The 20235-nt window shown below is 41.0% G+C and overlaps 2 protein-coding genes across 2 annotated transcripts; both read right to left on the reverse strand.

Moving 5' to 3' along the window:
- Positions 1 to 506: 506 nt before the first annotated feature.
- On the reverse strand, positions 507 to 6000 carry prrg4 (proline rich Gla (G-carboxyglutamic acid) 4 (transmembrane)). Its single transcript, XM_080034586.1, has 7 exons — positions 5974 to 6000; positions 5472 to 5582; positions 5086 to 5249; positions 4966 to 4993; positions 3568 to 3709; positions 1833 to 2030; positions 507 to 1675 (listed from the first exon to the last, which is right to left on the reverse strand). Exons 2-7 carry the CDS (start codon positions 5572 to 5574, stop codon positions 1648 to 1650), a joined length of 663 nt encoding a protein of 220 aa, XP_079890712.1. The 5' UTR covers positions 5575 to 5582; positions 5974 to 6000; the 3' UTR covers positions 507 to 1647.
- A 3320-nt stretch (positions 6001 to 9320) lies between these two features.
- eif3m (eukaryotic translation initiation factor 3, subunit M) lies at positions 9321 to 17955 on the reverse strand. Its single transcript, XM_080053632.1, has 11 exons — positions 17846 to 17955; positions 17052 to 17184; positions 16075 to 16213; positions 15852 to 15975; positions 15599 to 15693; positions 15307 to 15390; positions 15109 to 15208; positions 12144 to 12225; positions 11253 to 11396; positions 10946 to 11006; positions 9321 to 9562 (listed from the first exon to the last, which is right to left on the reverse strand). The coding sequence occupies exons 1-11, from the start codon at positions 17885 to 17887 to the stop codon at positions 9439 to 9441; spliced, it is 1128 nt and encodes a 375-aa protein (XP_079909758.1). The 5' UTR covers positions 17888 to 17955; the 3' UTR covers positions 9321 to 9438.
- Between the last annotated feature and the right edge of the window lie 2280 nt (positions 17956 to 20235).

The raw sequence follows: 20235 nt of genomic DNA on the forward strand, positions 1-20235 counted from the left end.
GATAACATGCTTGAGTTATCAGCTGTATAGTTTCTATTGCTAAACATCTACAAGTAAAATGTCAAACTTGGTAGGCTTCAGTTTGCCTTTTTTCTGGACACCTTATGACATTTTGGGTTTTTGCTGCATGGTGGATAGACAATAGATTTGTAGGCTAGGCCTACATATTTATTTCATAAAAGAAAGGAGAAAAAAAAATTCTCTGAAGGCCGATTCCTAACACAACAGCATGCAGCCAATGTATACAGTGTGCGTTCTTTGTGACTAAAATAACATACAGATGTGTTCAAATTGGATTACCAGGGAGGGACACAATATGCTGCGAGTTTTTTTTTCCACAGCTGAAAAATCTAAAAATGGTCATATAATTTTGGCTGACAAAACCCCTAAAAGTGGATCATATTCACACTAACATTCAAATTGAGAATGGCAAAAGAGCAATGTTGCGCATGCACACACACACACAATCTCAAATAGTTAAGAGATGAGACAGAAATAATTAAAATATCAATTTTATTCAAAACATTTATAAAAGATTGTCATTTCAAGTAGTTATGCTTCAGATCGGCTTTAACGGAGAGCCCTCAACTCATTTTTATGATGAAACTTTGGTGATGGTCATTTACGCTCTTGTCATTCTGTATCATATACTGAGAATGAGAAACTAGCATGATCCAACATAACTGTAAATTCCTCATTGAAGTGAGCGACACTGCTGTGCTTAGACATGTTAGACACACTGTTGTGCTCCATCCTTTACAAATATCCAGCTATTGTAAGCCTTTATCACAGCTAGTATTTTCTTGCATAGCCTACTTGTAAAATGTCCTTCTGTGCAAATGATTTTTTTTGTAAATCTGCCTCATAAGAGCTTCTGCCATTTAATAATTAATAACCATATTGTATGTATTTGAAGTACAAACGAGTTCACATGAGAAGAACATCTGTACGTTACTTTTTAAATAGAAAAAAGGTAAGAGTTGATGTACAGCACAAAAGTACAAAGTGAATCATAACAGAGCAAGCTGCTGGCCCAGTGCAACATGAATACTTATCGTATCCCTAAAAACCATTAAAAGCATACTTTCTGTTTTTCCTTCTGAAGGAGACTGGAAGCTGTGCACCTACACAAATCGTTCCCCCTTCACTTGCAATTAATACTTATCGTGCAGTGAAACATAAGCCTGATCTTGCTCTCAGCCCCTCTACACATGCTGCAACTTCAAGGGCTCATGTCCAACACAGTGATTCTTCATTTAATTTATAGATAGAGAAGCAGCAAACTTAACACAAAGTATAATAAAGCTTTTTCAGCACCGTGTCCGAGTTATATTTCAAAGCATAATCACACTGTGAAAATAGTTCGCAGAGGCTATAGCGCAAAACAATGCGTTTTGGCACAAGCAGGTGAAGAAGGGGGAGCTACAAACTGACAGCATTACAAGCTTAGAAAAATAAATACCGAAAGAGCAGAAAGATTAGAAATGAAAGAGCGTAAAAATCTCAATCAGAGCATTAAAAAAAGAAGGCATAAGACAGTTATTCCAAATTTCTGATGATGAGGTCTACGATATGCAATGTTGTGAGTCGTGGAGTGTCCACCTGATGTTCACAGACACCCAGATAATATGTAGTCCCGAATACATACTACCGCCGAATACTTCCAGGGCGTGACCTTAAAGCAAAAAAATTAGAAAAGACGTTACAAAAAATATACGTGGGTGACCTTGGTGGGTGGCTGATTTATTGACTGTGTGAACAAGAAAAACTTGAAAGAAGAGATGTACGGTATATCATATCTACAAATGAAAACGTGTGTATGCAAATAATACCCAGGGTAGGGAGGAGGTGGGGCGTCATGCTGTCCAATTTTCCCAACAGCCTGCTCATAGGAGGGCAGCCCTGGGGGGTCCATGACGTCCATAGGGATTGGTGGTCCAGGTGGGGGCACGCCGGGTTGTAAGGCCACCTCCTCTAGCCGTCGCATTATAAGAGCAGCATTAGTCCTCCTGGGTCGGGCCCGGATGGAACTGTTAGAGCAGTGGACACATGCATAATATGTCATTCATATGTTACCTACTTTATGAATGCAAGTCAACTTTATATAAAAAATAATAATTTACGCATGGTGCAAGTTTCTCAAGCACCTGTGTTAAACGTCGAGTCAGTGTTTCTGTTGTCAAAATCAGTGAATATCTCCTCATGATCCACTACCAGTCTGAACTATGTGTGCGCTGCAAATAAAATCCAGTGTTAAGGCTTAGTAAACAATCATGTTGCTAGCTACAATGGGCCCCCTTTGTTTACATAGCCTTTTCTTTACATATCCGTTTACAGAGTCTAGGCAGTGTATTAACACTTTGTTGTCAGTGCCAAAGATTTGAGAAGAATCAAACGTGAAGCTACCAGGAACCCATTATCCTCCAGTTCTGCCATATTCCAGAACTGCAACCTACCTGGAGTGCTCAGAAGTACAAGGTGTTCAGTGCTTAGAGACATGGCCAAGGTAAGGAAGGCTGAAACCCGACCACCACTGAACAAAACACACAAGTTGAAACGTCAAGACTGGGCCAAGAAATATCTGAAGAGATTTTTCAAAGGTTTTACGGACTGATGAGATGAGAGGGACTCTTGATGGACCAGATGGATGGGCCCGTGGCTGGATCAGTAACGGACACAGAGCTCCACTTCGACTCAGACGCCAGCAAGGTGGAGGTGGGGTACTGGTATGGGCTGGTATTGTTAAAGATGAGCTAGTTGGACCTTTTCGGGTTGAAGATGGCCACAAAATCAACTCCCAAACCTACTGCCAGTTTTTAGAAGACACTTTCTTCAAGCAGTGGTAGAGGAACAAGTCTACATCTTTCAAGAAGACCATGATTATTATGCAGGACAATGCTCCATCACATGCATCGAAGTGCTCAACTGCATGGCTAGCCAGTAAAGGCTTTAAGAATTAAAAAATAATGACATGGCCTCCTTCCTCACCTGACTTAAACCCTATTGAGAACCTGTGGGCCTTGCTTAAACGGGATATTTACAGTGAAGGAAAACAGTACACCTCTCGGAACAGTGTTTGGGAGGCTGTGGTTGCTGCTGCACAAGAAGTTGATCGTCAACAGATCAAGAAACTGACAGACTCCATGAATGGAAGGCTTGTGACAGTTATTGAAAAGAAGGGTGGCTATATTGGTCACTGATTTTTTTTTTACATGTCTGAAATTTTTATTTGTAAATTTTGAGTTGTTTTATTGTTCTCACTTTAACAGATGAAAATAAACAAGTGATATGGGAAATGTTTTGTTTTTTTATTTAGTTGCCTAATAATTGTGCACATCACTTTTACTTTCTTAAACATTCAGGTTTAGGTTAATTAGCATTTTGGATTGACCGAGAGCACTGTAGTTGTTCAATAATAAAATTAATCCTCAAAAATACAACTTGCCTAATAATTGTGCACACAGTATACAGCATGGAAAATACCAAGAATAGTGCAAACAGGTTGTATTAATGGCTATAAGAACAATGTGGCTTCCTCTAAAGAGCAATACAGTCCCTCTCACTCACCTTGCTCGGCTGAAGTTGTCCTTGCATTTGCCTTGACAGAAATACCAGAGCAGGAGGCAGACAATAACAATGGCCACTCCACCGGCGATCAGTCCCACCAACAGAGATGTCACATCGACCCGTGAGGGCCGCTTGTCCTTGTCTGTGGATCATAACAGATTCATTTGATATGGATTTTTTGGTTTGTAGAGCAAAAGTGCAGCAGGGTTTGATTTCTGGACACACTGTTATTCGATTCAGGCAGCCCCCACGACCCACAATTGGAATTTGAGTGACACATTGGGCTGCAGGCCGAGCAATATTTTTCCAAGCTACCATGCACCTCAAAGCAAGTGGTGAATCAGGTTTTGAAAGCATCAGCAAAATAATTGCCCTATTGCCACAGGCAAGGCAAGTGTTTCGACCGCAACAAATACCTGTGTACAGTTCTGGTCATTGTATATCAGTGATTCTTGAGAAGTGGGACAAAACAGGATGCAATGTTGAAAAAATACAAACCCTATGTTTCGGCAAATTAAATTACATGTACGTATCCAACATTTACTAAGCTACTTTCTAAGCTTTGACACAACCTCCCAGCTTTTTTTTTTTTTACCGTCATTGGCCTATCACCACCGCCAGATGTCAACTCAGATTTCCTGTCTGACGGTGTTGACATATTTAACGTTTCTTAAACATAACAAATGGAATGTATCTAGTAGCCATTTGGTTTTTCTGTTGACGTTAGGTGCTAGTATGAACTACTTCAGGAAAATAAAATGATCAAAACATTTCAAATAACTTCTTCAGAAATTGTTAGTCGGTGTTGACATATCATGGTTGTGACACAGGACTTTCAAGATTCGGAATGTAAAATATTCAAAAACTACAACACTCATCAGAGCCTCTCTGACTCTAATGTACTCTGCAGAGGTAGAATTTGACAAGAGGTCCTTCAAAGTGACAGCTGCCCCTTATTTCGCCTGATTTGTGTTATAGAAAAACAGTTTTTAATTGATATGGGAGATTATTTAGTGTTGCTTTTGATGAAAAAAGCTCTTTTTAAATCATTAAAGTACATTTTTAATAGGTTTTATTGCATATGAAAGATTGAAACCTTCTCTGAGGACACACTGCTTTGGACGTTGTGAGAAGATAACAAGTGTCATATATTTGACATAATATTGATAAAATTAAATTTAAGGGGATAATTGTGCTCCAGACATTCTATTCTTAATCCCTAATAACATCTACAATTTTAAATATTTTTATTTTTAAAGATAACAGCAGTTACATATGCAAGACTGCCTTTTGTCCCGCTTCTCAAGAATCACTGATATGATAACACATATTTTTAAATGATCTGAGTAACACATTGAAACACACATCACTCTCTCTCTCTCTCTCTCTCCCTTTTACCTTCTGTGTATTTCTTCCAGAAGTCCTCCTGTAAAACAAAGCATCGTTAGTACGGTGAACTCTGTACTGTGAGTTATCAAATGAGCCCAGTGAGATGCCCACTGAACAGAATCACTTAACTGTAGCCGGGATGTTTTCAAAGACCTCCCTTGCTTCCTCAAAGTTGCACACTTCTTCATAACACTCCCTTTCCAGATTCCCAGGAACAAAAAGCTCAAAGTCAAAACGGTTGAACAGCAGGTGGCGACCCAAGAACAAGTTTGCGGCCCCCTCATCTACAAACACTGGGAGCAAGCAGATATGACGATTCATTTATCTTTCATAATATCAAATCAAAGTATAAATATAAATGAATATAAATAAGGAGTAATGTTAGGCTAAGTAAAATCCAATGAAAAGCTTGGAATCAGGTAGATTTTAGGCCCAATTAAACACCAAACTAAATTAGGCCAACCTTTAAATAGCTATTAAAAATTAAATATTAAAAATATTCCGCACGACCTCACCTTCGCGATCTGCTTCATCTTTGGACAGTAGACCCCTCACACAGGCCAGATCCCCATATGTCAGCAGTTGGAGGAGTATGAAAAGATGGAACAACATGGTCATGCGTGCACCTGCAATTGGACAGCGGCTGGGGCATTAATTGGCAGCAAAGGGGGCAGAATAGCCTAGGCTACCTTTAACAACGCACCCCAGCTTCCTCTAATCCACTTTAGCCTATCTCTTACCAACCCGCACCAGATACATTCTACATTAACTATGAGGAAAAGTCGCACGTAACAACGGGCAGAGTTCAACGAACACAATGAAACCTATGGGAAGGAGCGGTAGGCTAGTACGTGTCCGAGCCTCGACGCTGATAAGATGAATCAGGAAACGACGCAGCGCTAGTCTCAAACTGCTTTAACAAGTTCCTTTCACAATGTCCATAGGCAAAACAAAGAGTAGAGTACAGCAGCAGAATCCCAGATAGTCCCGGTAGGATAGAAAAATAGGTTTGTTTACTCCAAAAAGATGTGGCCTCTGCTCTTCCTAAACTACCTGCCCAGACTCAACCAATCGATCATGCTTTACCTGGATAACGCGATTTAAGTTATGACGTAAACTGACGCTAGATGGCGGCGTAAACCACGAAAGTGAAAGCAAGTCTTGTCACACTCGAGTAGGACTATGCATCATCTGACTGACTTCTGAGTCAGAACTGTGGCCGGCTCTCCCCAACCCTAAACCATTTTTCAAGGCCTTTATTCTCCTGGTTACACTTTGTCAGCACTTTATACCTTTATGTTACTTATATGTGCATTTGTAAGCTTAGTTTGCTGTCATTAAAGTACAAGTAATTTGCTCTTGATAAGAGCAGCAACTAAATATCTAAAGTGGAACGGTAATAGGCTATCAAGGAAATATTCCCACACACAATTGTTAGTAGGCTACTGAAGACTTTTTAACCAAAAAACTATGTATTTATTGTATGTCATTATTGCTGTAGTTTAGTGTTTACATTGTAGCAAAATAAAAATATTTGAATGCTACCTTTAAGAGGGAATCCATTTACATTAATACAAATTTTCATGAATTTTTATTTTTTTATACATCATTTTATACATCATGGTTTCATGACTTAAATTGTGTCATGTAACCTCCAGTTGATCTTTCCAACAGAGCTTAACTGGGATGTAAAGGCCACTCTTACTTTAATGACCCTTTAAAGTGTCAAGAGCCATACGTTTGCCTAAGCATCTGACCTGCTGCTTTGGTTTACAATGCTGTGTCTTCACGTCTAATGGGTGGGCCCAAATCACTGTTGGAACACGATGCTATCTTTTGGGATCTCCACATTTGAAAAGCACTAAACCTCTTCTCTCAAGAACACTCGGTAGCTCTGGAGAACTATACACCGCAGTGCACTGGCCTTGTATGGGTAAGGCTTGTGCAGTGTGGGCTTGGGAATCATTTTGACAGAGAAGAGGCATCTGTTATAAAACTCACATGGTCCTAGTTTCCACCACTAAGCAGTGGTGACTGTAACAACTTTAGAGACACCAAAACAACAAAAAATGCAGCATCACAGTGACATTCCCCCATTCTGCCTTGCAAGCCATCCTCCATAATAGTGTTTATATGTTGCACTCTCCATGTCAATACGTACATGGATCTATCTGTCTTTGAGCCTCGGGGCCTCTTGGTCAGTGTTTATGTAAAGCAGAGATAGGATGCATTGAACATTATCTTGCTGACTACTGGATGGTGCTAATTGAAGGGCAGCGACAGACCTTCTACTCTTGTACTTGGCTACATCTCTGGATACTGTCAGACTCTTTGATTTTTTTCCCAGAGGAATGATGATACGAAGAAAATAAGAAACTCTAGACTTTATCTAGTTTGTGTGACGTCAGATTATATTGCCACTGCACACCACATACGGCCATATCCCTGTTATTAGGATTAATAGCGTCATGTCACTGCTGGGGAATTCACGTGGTTCTACATCCGCACACACAGTGTCTGTGCTCAAACACATTGGGGTTCACAGGCTGAACATTTTTTAAGCCTTAAACAAACTAATCACTATAGGCTTAAATATGTAAAATCATAATCTGAAAAAATAACTAATTTGTATCTATGGCTGTAAAAAACACGCATTGGAGTTTTTTTTACTAGTACAATATTTCAGTCACTTTTCACATGTGCTGATAACCTGAGCTGTGTGTGCAACAGGGGCAGCCCAGCTTCCAAATGGACTATCAACTCACTTGCTTTTCATCACCGAACAATGCACAACCACCTCTATCTGACTATGATAAGAAGGGCTTGTGGCATTTGCACCAGATAAACCAACCACAGCTGCTCAGTATTAACATCTGGGACGTCTCACAAGTGGCACCGTCCGTCCACAAAGCAGTTACTAAAGGCCAGTGGGGAAAATTAGAGTCGAAAGAGAGATCTTGATCCAGAATGAGAGAAGTAGCTCAGGAGCAGGGGAAAAGGAGCGTATGCATGCTGAGAGATGGAAACCAAAGATGTGATTCTTGGCCATCATTCTGTCGGTCACAATTAGTTTGCATCTGCTCTATGGGCTCCACCTCGCGGGTGGCTGTGATGAGGTGATGCTCATGAGAATGTGTTTTGTGATTTACACCCACTGATAACCGTCAGAGATGAGCGGTGAGCCTCTGCAGACCTCTGCTATGATAGGAAAAAGAACACACTGCAGCAATTAATGCATGCCTGTAAATGCCCATTTCATTTCAAGTTAAAATATTTTAAGTGGCATCATGGCATAAATGATTACATCATGACTGTGCTCAGTGCAGAATGAGGAGTGGCACACCACTTAAAGGTAGAGTCAGCCATTCTGGAGAACACTTGTGAGTGAATGTGCACTGAAAAAAACAAACAAGTGATAATACCCTGCCTAGACTCTGTCAACAGGCATGTTGCTAGCTATGGTGTACCCCTTTGTGTACAGAGCCCCTTGGTTGTGTATTAATGGATTTTCCTTTCACACAGTACAAACAGGTAGCGGATCGTGAGGATATATTCACTGATTTTGACAACAACTATTCTCCAGACTCTACCTTTAAACAAGTAAAGGAACCATGAGTTTGGTTTGGGGGCAGGGATGACAAACAGTGCATTGTCAGTAGTAAGTCTGCACTTTGTCAGTTTGTGCTGACTTCATCACAGCCACAGAGGGAGAGAACTCCAGGGGACCCCTTTTACACCTAATGCCTGGGCCATATATCATGAAAGCTCACATCTACATGCGCTGGACCGGTGCCTGAGAAAGGCTTTCTGTGCAGGATAAATGGCACTTTACATCAATGGGCAATGGCAAGGTGAACTAAAAACTGAAACTTAAATTGTTTTTCACACTGTCCATTGCTGGCAGTGAATCAGCCTACACCACAAGCTGTAAGTCTGATGCTACATTAACATAGCTCTGACCCCAGCAGACAGGGTCATCTTAAGTTCACTTTACTATTGTCACCTCTCATGTTCCCAGACAAGTTATCCTCTCAATGCAGGCTAATTTTCACCACTTAAGTCACAGCTCATCTAATACTGGCATGCTTTCTCCTAACTAAAACCAGATGTTGAGAGCCGCTAGAAGACAAAACCCCATTAAAGTCACTGTACAACTTTAAAAAAAAATAAAACAAGTGGGGTAGTTGTCTGAAATGACTGATGATATTTACATTATCCATTAATAGCAAAGTTCAGTTTGTGGCTATATTACACACAATTAGGAATTAAACAAATTCCGGTTTTGTGTCTTCCGCAACTCGCTTTTTAACTTTAAAAATAACCAGCAATGTATAATTATTTAATAAGAAAGAAGCAATCACAAGTGATCTCCACTGTTCTTTTATTGGAGGAATATAAAAACTGATCATTTCAGTCTGGGGATTAGGAAAGCAGGAAAACAATAGCGGGTCAGGCAGTCTAGACAGTTGGGTTCAGGTGGAATTAAGCAGAAGGTGACAGGGCTTGCAGACTGGTCTTGACGGTTGCTAGGTTGGCCTTCCAGGAGCTGAGGCTGTCGTGCAGCTGCTGCCACTGTTGCTTGCCAAAGGTGCGGTGTGTGCTGTGGCTTTAAGAGTGGAAACAGAAAAGCAAGAATGTTAGAATTGACTAAATAAATGCAGGCCAAGGCCATGTCTCGCTACTACACAAAATATTTCCTCAAAGGAAACTTATTGACAAAAAAAACACTTTAGTTTATGCAAAGATGACGTTTCTCTGCAGACCAGAACCAAATAGAACCCATAGCATCCTTGACCTTGACCCCAGACAGTATATATATATATATATAAACTGATCCACATACTTATTAGGTCAATCCTTGCAGCCTAATATCTGCTTAACATAAAGAATTATAGGAAAAATATCAAATATGAGGACAAAGGGGAACGAAATAGCTTCTTGAAGGTGAACCTGAAGCTGTGGTTACATCAAGTCAAAACAGGTCTTTAAGCTCGTTAAGTTATGCCAGTGAGAAGCCAACTAGAATTTCAAAAAGGTCCTAACTTTAAAATTTGATGCGCACACTGCAAATGAAAAAAATAAAGTACTGTAAGTAGCCAAAGCTTATGATAGGGTTATGCTTAATAAAGTACACCAGTGCTTCTCAAATGGTGGGGCGTGCCCCTTGATTTCCAACTGACCAAAAAAAAAATAAAAAAAATAAAAAAATAAAGTGCTAGCAAGCGCGATGTGTGCTTGTGTATGGTCATATCCGCGCGAAAGGCCGCGATTTGCAGTAAATAAATGTCCACGTGTCTCTGTAGGCTATTTAAAAAGAAATCAAGCAAGTAAACTAATAATAACATTCCTGAATTATTGGTTATCGCATCACAGAAGGCCTATTGGCCTACAATAATAAAAAAACACCACCTTAACTATGTTTACAGTTTAATTTTTTTTTGAATGAAATGCAAACCTCAGTGAATAATTTGCTCTTGTTTCTCTGTCCTAAGATTCACACAGACTGAGCAGTCTTGTTTAAATGTTACAAATTGAGCTAATAAACCGAACTTTGAATTTTTTTGCTGCAGAAGTTATCTCAGCTAATTTTTGTTATCTAATTTGATAATAAGGTGATTGTATGCAGAATGCTCGTGCCAGAAACTCATACAGTGGTTTTGTACAGATAAATAAATATTAGCAGGTTCTCAATAGTATTTCAATTTAGGGGGGGCGCGAAAATTTCTGTCCCCTAGGGGGGGCATGACAGAAAATAATTGAGAACCACTGAAGTACACAATGCATATGAAGTGAAGTGCACTCTCAGTGGTGGTGGTACCATCAATATAAGGATGGTTAAAGGATGAGGGAAAGTTTTCTAAAGATCTATGTAAAATATATCAAGTCTGGTTTGGTACCATGGGTACATTTGCCACCACTGCTCCTCTTATACAGTGTTAGTCAAAATTTAACACAGTTAAGTGTGTGACACTTTTATTGAAGTACTTACCTCACGACAACTTTCCGCTGAGTTTGGTCGATTTTGCAGTACACCATCTTGGTACGAACAGCTACGAACGAAAGAAAGAGCAGAGATGAGTGGAATAAAGAGACGCTCAGACAGAAAAAAGCAATAAAACCACTGACACAAGAATGCTTTAAGAGAGAATGCACCTGGAAAATGAAATAGGAGAGAAGGCTAATTCTTAAGTCACAAAACAATAAAAGTGCTATTCTGGGGTCTGTGTGAGAACAGCACCACTTAAACAAGGGTCAGACAGGCTAAGATTAATCGGTGGTGCTCGAAGTGCTCGTACCGTCGATGACAAAAGCCTCGACGTCATCCGCTCCGATCTGCAGCTCCTGTTGCATGGTGTCGAAGGGGATCTCCTTGAATTCCGCCGCCATGCCCATGAAAGTCAGCAGACGCATCTTGGACATGTTTTGCTCGTGATTCAGGCCTGGGCAGAGAGGGGTCGTTAAGCACAGAGCAGTTACAGTCCATTACTCTCCACTCGGGGAGTTTCCCTATGTGATCGTTTGTTTCTACATTTAGGGAGCACGCAGTCAGGGCATCTACTCATTAACAAAAACACCACTCCACATTGTCTGTTTGGAGAGTCCCATCCTACACACGATTGTAATTACAGCTAAGCCCTTTAGTAGTGAGAAAAGGGGACACACTGCTGACACGCACACATTCCTGTACTGTGTCAACACAGCAAGGCACATTGGCTAAAACGAGCTCACTAAAAATAAATAAAAAAATCACTATAAAATATTGAGACTGGAAAGACGCCGGGATTCCTTATAGGAAAATAGCCTTTTTTTTTTTTTAAACTTTTGATGTATCCTACATTTGTACTGCACAGAGGCATTTATATTAAAATCTGTAATTATTTTCAAATCCAAACCTTATTACCCCTATTAGAAGTTTTGACATCAAGCACCCATCTCCCTCATAGCAACAGCTGTATGTTTGAGCGATATACATATGATAAGACTGTTCTTACATTGGTAAAGAAAAAGATAAAGAGCTCCCTACACTAATAAAAAAGATGGTACTTCACAAAACTTCTTATAAAGCATTTTAAGTTAAAATTGTCTTATTAAATAACCTTTGTATTGAAATGTTAAACATAGTGAGCGTGTGTGTGTGTGTGTGCGAATGTGTAGAACTGATGCAACAAACACCTGAAGTTACTTACCAAGAGAATCGATGAAGTCTTTGTTATTCTGGTAAAACTTTACGTATGCAATTAGTTTTCCGCTCACAAAGATGGTTAATAGCTGAAAAAGGAGGGAGAAATGCCATTATAAGTCCGCAGGAACATCTTTTATTGTATTCACACACAGGCTGAACGTTGTTATGATGATCACACCCAGATTAAAGTTATGAGACGGACAAATGGGATGCACATAACAATGGCTCCAATGCAGAAATACAATTGTTATATTACATTGGGCTAAACTTTTTATACCTTTGGGAATGCCAATCGGATGACCCATGAAAAGCCTCAAGAAACTGCACCAACAACAACACACCCTGATAAAAATGTGTTGTCTTTGTCTCAACCTGTTCAAACATTCATGCTGCTCTGCATTCAACCTTTTCAAATGGTTGGCATTCAAATATCAGGTAGTGCAAGCCTAAGCTGTCAATGACACTACATATCCAAAAGAGCATCCACGTCAAGAAGTCACATCAGTGTGAGATATAACAATTTAATCAAGCATCCCATGTGGTTATCCACACATACCTGATTGACAGAGTTAACAAACGTGTTAAATGCTAAGTAGGCTTTTTGAGCAATGGAAGGAATTGAGGAAGCCAGAAAAGTACACATTACAGTTAATAAATTGACAAGGCTATAGTTTTTAAGCTGGATGGTTTTGTATTACCATTGATGTCTTTTCCCTTAACCCTTTAGGCGACAAAGTCGCAACATTGCGACATGACGCTTTACTGAATCAAACAGCTGTTTTCTCTAAATAGAGTGTTATATTTTGTTCAAACTCCCCTCCACTAGTTGGCAGACATCCCGTACCTAGACCTTAGCTCAGAAAAACGTCATGTTTCAATGCAAAATATTCGCGGAAATCCGGAAATCCCATTAAAAAAAAAGAAAATACCATCCAAACTTTACTTTTTTTGGCATATCCTCCTAGCGATTTTTTCTGGTTTTATTGAAAACGTTTGTGGTGTTTGGAGACTCTGACGTGAAAGCATGTATCACTCTGCAGTTACTGTGCTCAACGAGCAGCGGGTGCTGCCGCGAGCCCCTGACCGTCTCAAAGCACTAAGAGGCGGTCAGTCTCGGAGTAGCCCATGCCCCTCGAAGCGAGTCCCAGCCTGCTGTCAGAGCAGAGAGGAGACACACCTCCGCGTCCAGGCTGCAAATGAATCGCGCTGTTGTTAGGTGCGAAATCGGAGATAGTGTGCCACGAAGCTATTTATGCTGGATTTTGAATTTATTTAGAGATATGGCAAGCAAAAAGTTGACGAGTAGGGAGTTAGTGTTCACTCTTTCTACGGCCCCGGTCACGGTGCGTCCATGCGCAGCAGTGGTGCAGCCATGCGACGCAGCATTATATATATATTAATATTATCATATTATAATGATAATAATCATAATAATAATGAAGAATAGAAGAAAAAGGAAATAAAAATGGTGGTAGGTAAAAAAAAATCATACAAAAAAAACCTACTGTTTACATGGGTTTTGTGGTGTAGTTCTAGTTCTAGTTTACAACTGTTGGCTTACAACAAAGTGGACATCATTACAAATGGATGGAGGGGTATATCTGATTAAATAAGTTCAACTCTCTTTCAAAATATCAGGTATTTCATGGAAATGACATAATCCAACATGGCCACCACCATATGACGTCATAATATGCTAATTAGATGGGAAAATGTACTCCCCAGATAAACTTTAGGTCATTCTCAATATTTGTCTCATTTACACTTTGTCTCTATCTCAAACCACTTTCAATCCAGAGCCTTCTGAAATCTAAAGGTGCGAACACACTAGGCACTTTACACGCGTACAGACGCGTATAAAATCGTCCGTTTTTCCATAGGGAACCATTGGTTTACGCGCGTACATGGCGCGTAGGTGCGCCACTCGCGCTAAAGCAACATTTTAGCCGCGTTAGCCGCGTATGAGCCGCGCATATACGCAGCTACGCGAGGAGTTCAAAAAATTGAACTTTTTACGCTCCTACACGTGACGATTAGCTGCGTTGGCCAATCAGCATTGGGCTTGACCCTACGTCACATACACTGGCACGGTGGGAGAACAGTGTACACAGAGCAATGTATTGCGGGCGGCCGGTGCTGTATGAAGCCGCTCGGGGTTAGAAGACGTGGGGAAAGTAAACCAGGAGAATGGACTTCCTGGTTAATTCAGTGAATATGTGTAGCTGTGCTTTAGCCGATAAAACAAGTTAGCGCCGTATAGCATTAGTTAACTTGTTGTGTGCGGGCGGCTTGCGCCTCATATTATGAACCCAAACATGACGACTATGTCCGCGGGACTTTCATGACAAGTACACGAAGCACCGGTGTTGATCTACGCCAGCCACGGTCCCCTGTCACAGCCAGGTAGGGTAATTTTGACTACTTGCCTTTATGTTGTGCCGCCGTGCACCAATGCTGCTGTAACTGTGTTTGTTATGTAGGTGCCGTGAATATGCAATGCTGTTTTAATGCTAGGCTATTTGTGCTGTTCAGTTTGTCTTTTGGCACAGTTGTTGGCCGTGTTGTTGTTGTTTTTGTGCGGACATGCACGCCGTTGTGTCGGGTCGGGTCTGATCGCAGCCATGGTTGATTAGGGAAATACAATATCGGGAGACTAGGCACGTTACGCGCGTATAACCATTTTTGACACAAAATGATCAGGCAACATTTTAGCTGCGTTACGCACGTAAATCTTACGCGTGTAAAGTGCCTAGTGTGTTCGCACCTTTAGAATCTAGTATTTTTAAAAATAAAACCGAGCACCTAAAGGGTTAAAAACACCCATTTTATTTTTTGTGATTCTTCTTCTTCTTCTAATCTGTGTGTAAATGTGCTGTGCACTTGTGTTTTTAATGAGTAGTAAAGCACTCTTTAAATAAAGGTGATTAATATAATATTTATTGAACACCACAAAGCATTGCAGTACTCACATCATGGATGAGTTCTCCCTCCAGGAAGCGAACAGGTTTGAGGGTGAGCAGGTGGTCGATCAGGAAGGTGTTTGGGTCTTTGAGAGCACGGACGATACATCTAAAGATGAGGCAGACAAGGTGGATGATGCACGGACCAGGAGAGGAGAATTATATTGAAGCTTTACGACACATGTTAAACAGGGTCTCCAGGTTTACCTGTGGGCATCAACGCGTGCTTGTGAAGCGTTGTCTTCTGTGTAACTTCCCAGCAGCTCAACCATCACTTTGGCCGCAGCATCGCTGTGAAACGGGTAAATACATTATTGGACTGACGTAATTAACTCGAAGGATAACACACAATCACACACAGAGTCCAGAGAGATATGCATAACACAAAAGCATTCTTTTTTTCATTTGAGTTTTCATAAATCTTAACTTTTGTGTGTTCATGCTTTTGCAGTTGAACAGATCTTACAAACATGAAGTTTATGAGCCTGTGTGTAGTTACCTCTTTTTGCAGTCGACCAATGCTTCATACACCAGCCTCAAGAGTATGTGCTTCTTCTCTGTGTTCAGGTTCCAGTCGATAATCCACTTGCGCACCTGATGAGCAAAACACATAGGTAGCATAAATAAACAGCAGATTTAAAAAATAAAATGTAGTCTGTGTAAAAATCTAAATACATATTTTTGTTTTGACTACACAACACAGAGTATAAACACAGTCAGTGATTCCAATTACTCATGGTGAGTAGATCTACCTGGTCAAGGTCAGTGGGGATGAAGGCGATGGCATTACAAGTCGCTGCCACCTTAATAAGGCCGCAGAAGACAGTGTACCTCACTGGAGTGGTCTCATCCATGCCATGGAACAGGTTACTCAGCCTGGAACACATCAAAACACAAAGGTGTTTGAGCTGAGATCAGACTTTTGCCCCAACATATTATTCACATTTGAATATAATGAAGTGCAAAAGGACTCACAGCTGCATCCTGAGAGAGGGTCTCTCTCCTTCACGGAACTTTACTAGTTTCTCACATAGACTTTCAATGAGAGCCTCCTGTTTGTCTGTCTCCAGGATCAGCAGCAGAGACACAATGCTGTTCATCACACTCTCTACATCTACACAGACAGACAGACAGACAGATAGAGAGACAGACAGACAAAAGAGAGAGAGGGTGGTAAGGAATGACAAAATGCTATCCATCCAGGAGCAGTTTTTTTGCAGCCAACATCCATTTATACATTATCACATTGGGCATTGCACAGGAGGTGAAAGTGATCACATATATGAGAGCTACATTGCATTTAGGGCTGCACATTATATACCAAATGTAACGTTATTGTGAATGTTGATATTGCAGTGTACGTATTGCAAGAACTGCAATAGCTTATCCCATGTGCCATGAATTCACGCTCTGCATGTCAATATTATATATGGCCAATTATTTTTATTTAACCTTTATTCATACTCGAGAGATCATTGAGGGGAGACCCTCATTTCCAATGATATCAAATCAGACGTACTAGAGATCTAGGTAGTTAGTAGTGGCTGAGGTGGTAAAGCTCACGCATGTGAAAATATAGCTCTTAGATTACATGTTAGCCAGTAATAATATGTATAGGCTACTTACTGTCTGGGATCTATGTTGGCAGTGTACTCAAAGCAGAAAGACATTAAAGACTGTATATTAAAGTATATTTGCTTAGTTTTTGCAAGTGATATCGTCATCGCAATATTCAACAATGTTATCGTATGTTTTCCTGATATTGTGCGGTACTAATTGCATATACATTAGCCAGTTCCAGGGTCCAGTTATCATTCATGCTGGCGAGAAAATGGAATAGCTTACTGTAACAGTAGGTACTTCTGACTTCTGTCTGATACCTACTATATTGTCCCATTTCTGAAGAACTGAGGGATGGGTAAGGTGCAGGGCTTCTCTTCATCATCACCTACCTTTATCATCGTCCTTGAGGCAAACATCACATGCCTCGATGATCTGAGCCAGATCCACATGTAGTCCACCTTCAGAATTCTCTTCTGATATTTCCGCTCCTTTGGACTTGAGGTAGGCTCTCAGCTCTGAGGCCTGTAGTGCCACACAGTGAAATCAATCATTGGTATTAATGGTTAAATTAAGAACTAACAACATAAAGAGTAGCAGGGGCTATATAGGTGAAACATACTATTGTACAAATTTAGATATTACTAGTTACCATAATGTGATGATGTTACAGTGTTTACATTTGCATTGAATCACAATAAGTATTGCTACAGTAAGCTTATGTTGAATAGGTAAGTAACAAACAATTGTTCGTCTTAAATGTGTTAGTTGTCAACTCTATTTCTCTGTCAAACAGGGTGCTTTGGGCGGCTTGTAATTAATTTCTTTACGCCATTGTTTATCTAGATGTAGCTAGCATTGTTAGCTATCCTACTAGTTTTAAGACTTAAGTAACAGTGTGAGCCGTAAATGCAGTGAGTTGAAAGCGGCAGAGCAACTATTTTCTCAACTAATTTACACACAACCCAAATATACGGCGTCTAAGTTTTGTGATATAACACACTCATGATGCGCATCCACATATGTCACAGTCAGCGTGTAGCTACCAGAGCCTGTCAGCAGCTAGGAGCGTTTAGCAATTCAGCTAGCTAGCATGCTAAGTTGTCTGTTATGGATAGTTTCCATTCGTTGACTCATCCGCAGGCGGAAAGACGGTAAGTGAGTTTTTTAAAGGCACTTGTCGTACCTGGTCTTCTTCCGTAATATCGATAAAGGCTGGGACGCTCATGTTGGGTGTTTTTGTTGAGCCTTGAGGATGAAATCCACGCTCGAACCACCGCTGAGACCTGAGCGGAAAAGAAAAAGGAAAGAGTGCCGGTGAAACTCTTGCTGTTCCGGGTCAATCCGTTAAAGGGACAGTAACCGATCCTGACAAACTCCCGTTGAATGATGCTCCATCCCATGGCTGATTGAGACCGTATAGGTCCATGATTGAGACAGCGCAAGTGAGTCCATCTATCTATCGCCATTGCTGCTTTCAACAACTATTTGCAATTTTAAAAATATGTGCATAAGTCTACTTCAAATGAGCATTTTTCGGGTTGAAATTTATTAGACAGTGCTGCTGCATATTTCAGCATGCAACCCTTTCCCTCAAAGGTCAGAAAACAACCTGACATTTTATGAGCCACTCAGACTCCCAACAACACCATATATCCTAATCATTCATTCTTTCTCAACCAGATATCAATTTCCTCTTGGGGGATTAACCCTGGATGTCTTGGATGAGAGGTGAACCTGAGCCCCTTTGCCTGGAGAGAGGTTATCTGATCGAGTTGCTCGCAGTCCATCTGTGGACCACCATGGCAGCAGGCCTGGCCCAGAGCTTTCCAACCCGGAAACACCAGTGGTGTCAGAGGGCAAGCCTTTTCCACCCTACACCCACTGACCTATGGGCGCGCTTGATGGGCCTTTTGCACCAAGTGGGATCCTGCGTAGTGTAACCATGGCAGGTCACTATGTGATTGAGGTGAGTGAGGTTAAGAGGGTAAGTGGAGCAGGAGTTCACCCTGAAACTATGTAGTCGAGTTACTGACGTTTTGAGGTGTCGGTTGGGCTGTGTCCAAGGATGAAGACACATTCACTGTGCTCCGAAGCTGCACTGAGGCTAAACTGAAATATGTATATTTTGGGGGATTCCTAATATGCTTTGGAGACATGTCATTCTACATCATAATTCCTTGAAAGTGTGCTTGTCACATATTTCTCTCAACAGTTACTGTTAGGGAACTGACCCTGTTGTGTTCGGTACTCGGTAGCACAAATACCTTAAAATAGTTTGCTGAGGGGAAATGGCTGATGGAGTGTTTCACCATAGTGCTCATAGGATGCGTCATTGGGTTTGGGAAGGCAAGTGCCTGGTACCAAATCCCACCCTCCTTCTCTCCCTGCCCTCGTATGCTGTCATGGCAAAGAATTTATAGCTGCTTCTCCACAAAGTGTGCTTGTGCAACTCCGTGGCTTTCATTATCTGATTAACAGCTGGTGTCAAGTGCCTGGTGTATTTCATGTCCAGAATAAGATTTTTAGAGGCTTTGAAGCTCCAGGTGCATAGTGAGACACAAGACATAGTTTTTTGTCTTCTTTAAGAGGTCTTTAAAATGCCACGGTGTGTTATGGAGCTTAATAGGCCTCTATGCTATCCGTGGCAGAATGTCCTGAAAACTGCATTTCCATTTGACATACAGCGAGTGAACCTTTTGACTCGAAGGAGACTGTACCTGGTACATGTATGAAACTAGGATTTTAGTCTGTTTTATATCATGCAGCTAAATCTAACCTGGCAATGCGATCTTCACAAGATTTATATGCAATATAGCAGGAGGACTCACCCCTGTTTCCAGCTACTTCCAAGAATGTCTGAAAGGGTGTTTTATGTTGGTGTATGTAAGTGTGCTCTGTGCAGAATTCAGAATACTTGTGATTCTTCTGCGTTTATCAAGCAGTCTAATTTTTTAAGTCACAAGTTCCCTCAAGGTTGTTAAATCATTATAGATCTATTTGCAAATACTGTATAATTCTTGATATGGCATACATTATGGGCCCTGGCATCATATCGGTCGGTGCCTGAATGTAGCGGCGCACCTCCGTATTAAATGGAGACCAGACCTGGATCAGGATCCACAGTGTCCTCTCCACTTTCAGAGGAAGGGTCAGAGGCACTCACAGAAGTGGAGGACTCCATTCCGTGTCAGACTCCCCCTCGGAGCTTTGTGTCTTCTTCATATAAGTCTTGCAACTTGCTGGCTGATTAAGGCTGCATGACCATTTCTAAAGCCTCTGAAATGCCTTTTTCGTTTTTGCTCTTTCTCTTTGCTCTAGGACTTTCACCCTTCTCTGCTCTCTAATGAAATGATGCCTCAGCCAAGCTGCATGTTTATCTTTGGCCGTGAAAGCAGCCAGGTGCACACACACAGACAGTAACAGTTGTTTTTGTTTTTGAGTACAGCAAAGGCAGGAGACCATGTTTTTACTCAAGCACCTCTTCAAAGACACATGAAACACATCCTTCGAAAGATGCCCTTTTTTCAACAAATGATCAGTGCATGCTTACAGATTCACACACTCCCTATCTCC

This window comes from Ammodytes marinus (assembly GCF_949987685.1).
Source record: "Ammodytes marinus genome assembly, chromosome: 1".
NCBI classification, from domain to species: Eukaryota; Metazoa; Chordata; class Actinopteri; order Uranoscopiformes; family Ammodytidae; genus Ammodytes; species Ammodytes marinus.

What these genes read in the sequence shown, in the direction of transcription:
- prrg4 (XM_080034586.1), bottom strand. Translation starts at nt 5,574, where the DNA reads ATGACCATGTTGTTCCATCTTTTCATACTCCTCCAACTGCTGACATAT. An exon ending in GACAACTTCAGCCGAGCAAG is followed by an intron (nt 2,031 to 3,567) that starts GTGAGTGAGAGG and finishes CTGCTCTAACAG; the next exon opens with TTCCATCCGGGCCCGACCCA. An exon ending in CCACCTCCTCCCTACCCTGG is followed by an intron (nt 1,676 to 1,832) that starts GTATTATTTGCA and finishes TTTTGCTTTAAG; the next exon opens with GTCACGCCCTGGAAGTATTC.
- eif3m (XM_080053632.1), bottom strand. Translation starts at nt 17,887, where the DNA reads ATGAGCGTCCCAGCCTTTATCGATATTACGGAAGAAGACCAG. An exon ending in CCTCAAGGACGATGATAAAG is followed by an intron (nt 16,214 to 17,051) that starts GTAGGTGATGAT and finishes CTGTCTGTGTAG; the next exon opens with ATGTAGAGAGTGTGATGAAC. An exon ending in AGACTTCATCGATTCTCTTG is followed by an intron (nt 11,397 to 12,143) that starts GTAAGTAACTTC and finishes CTCTCTGCCCAG; the next exon opens with GCCTGAATCACGAGCAAAAC.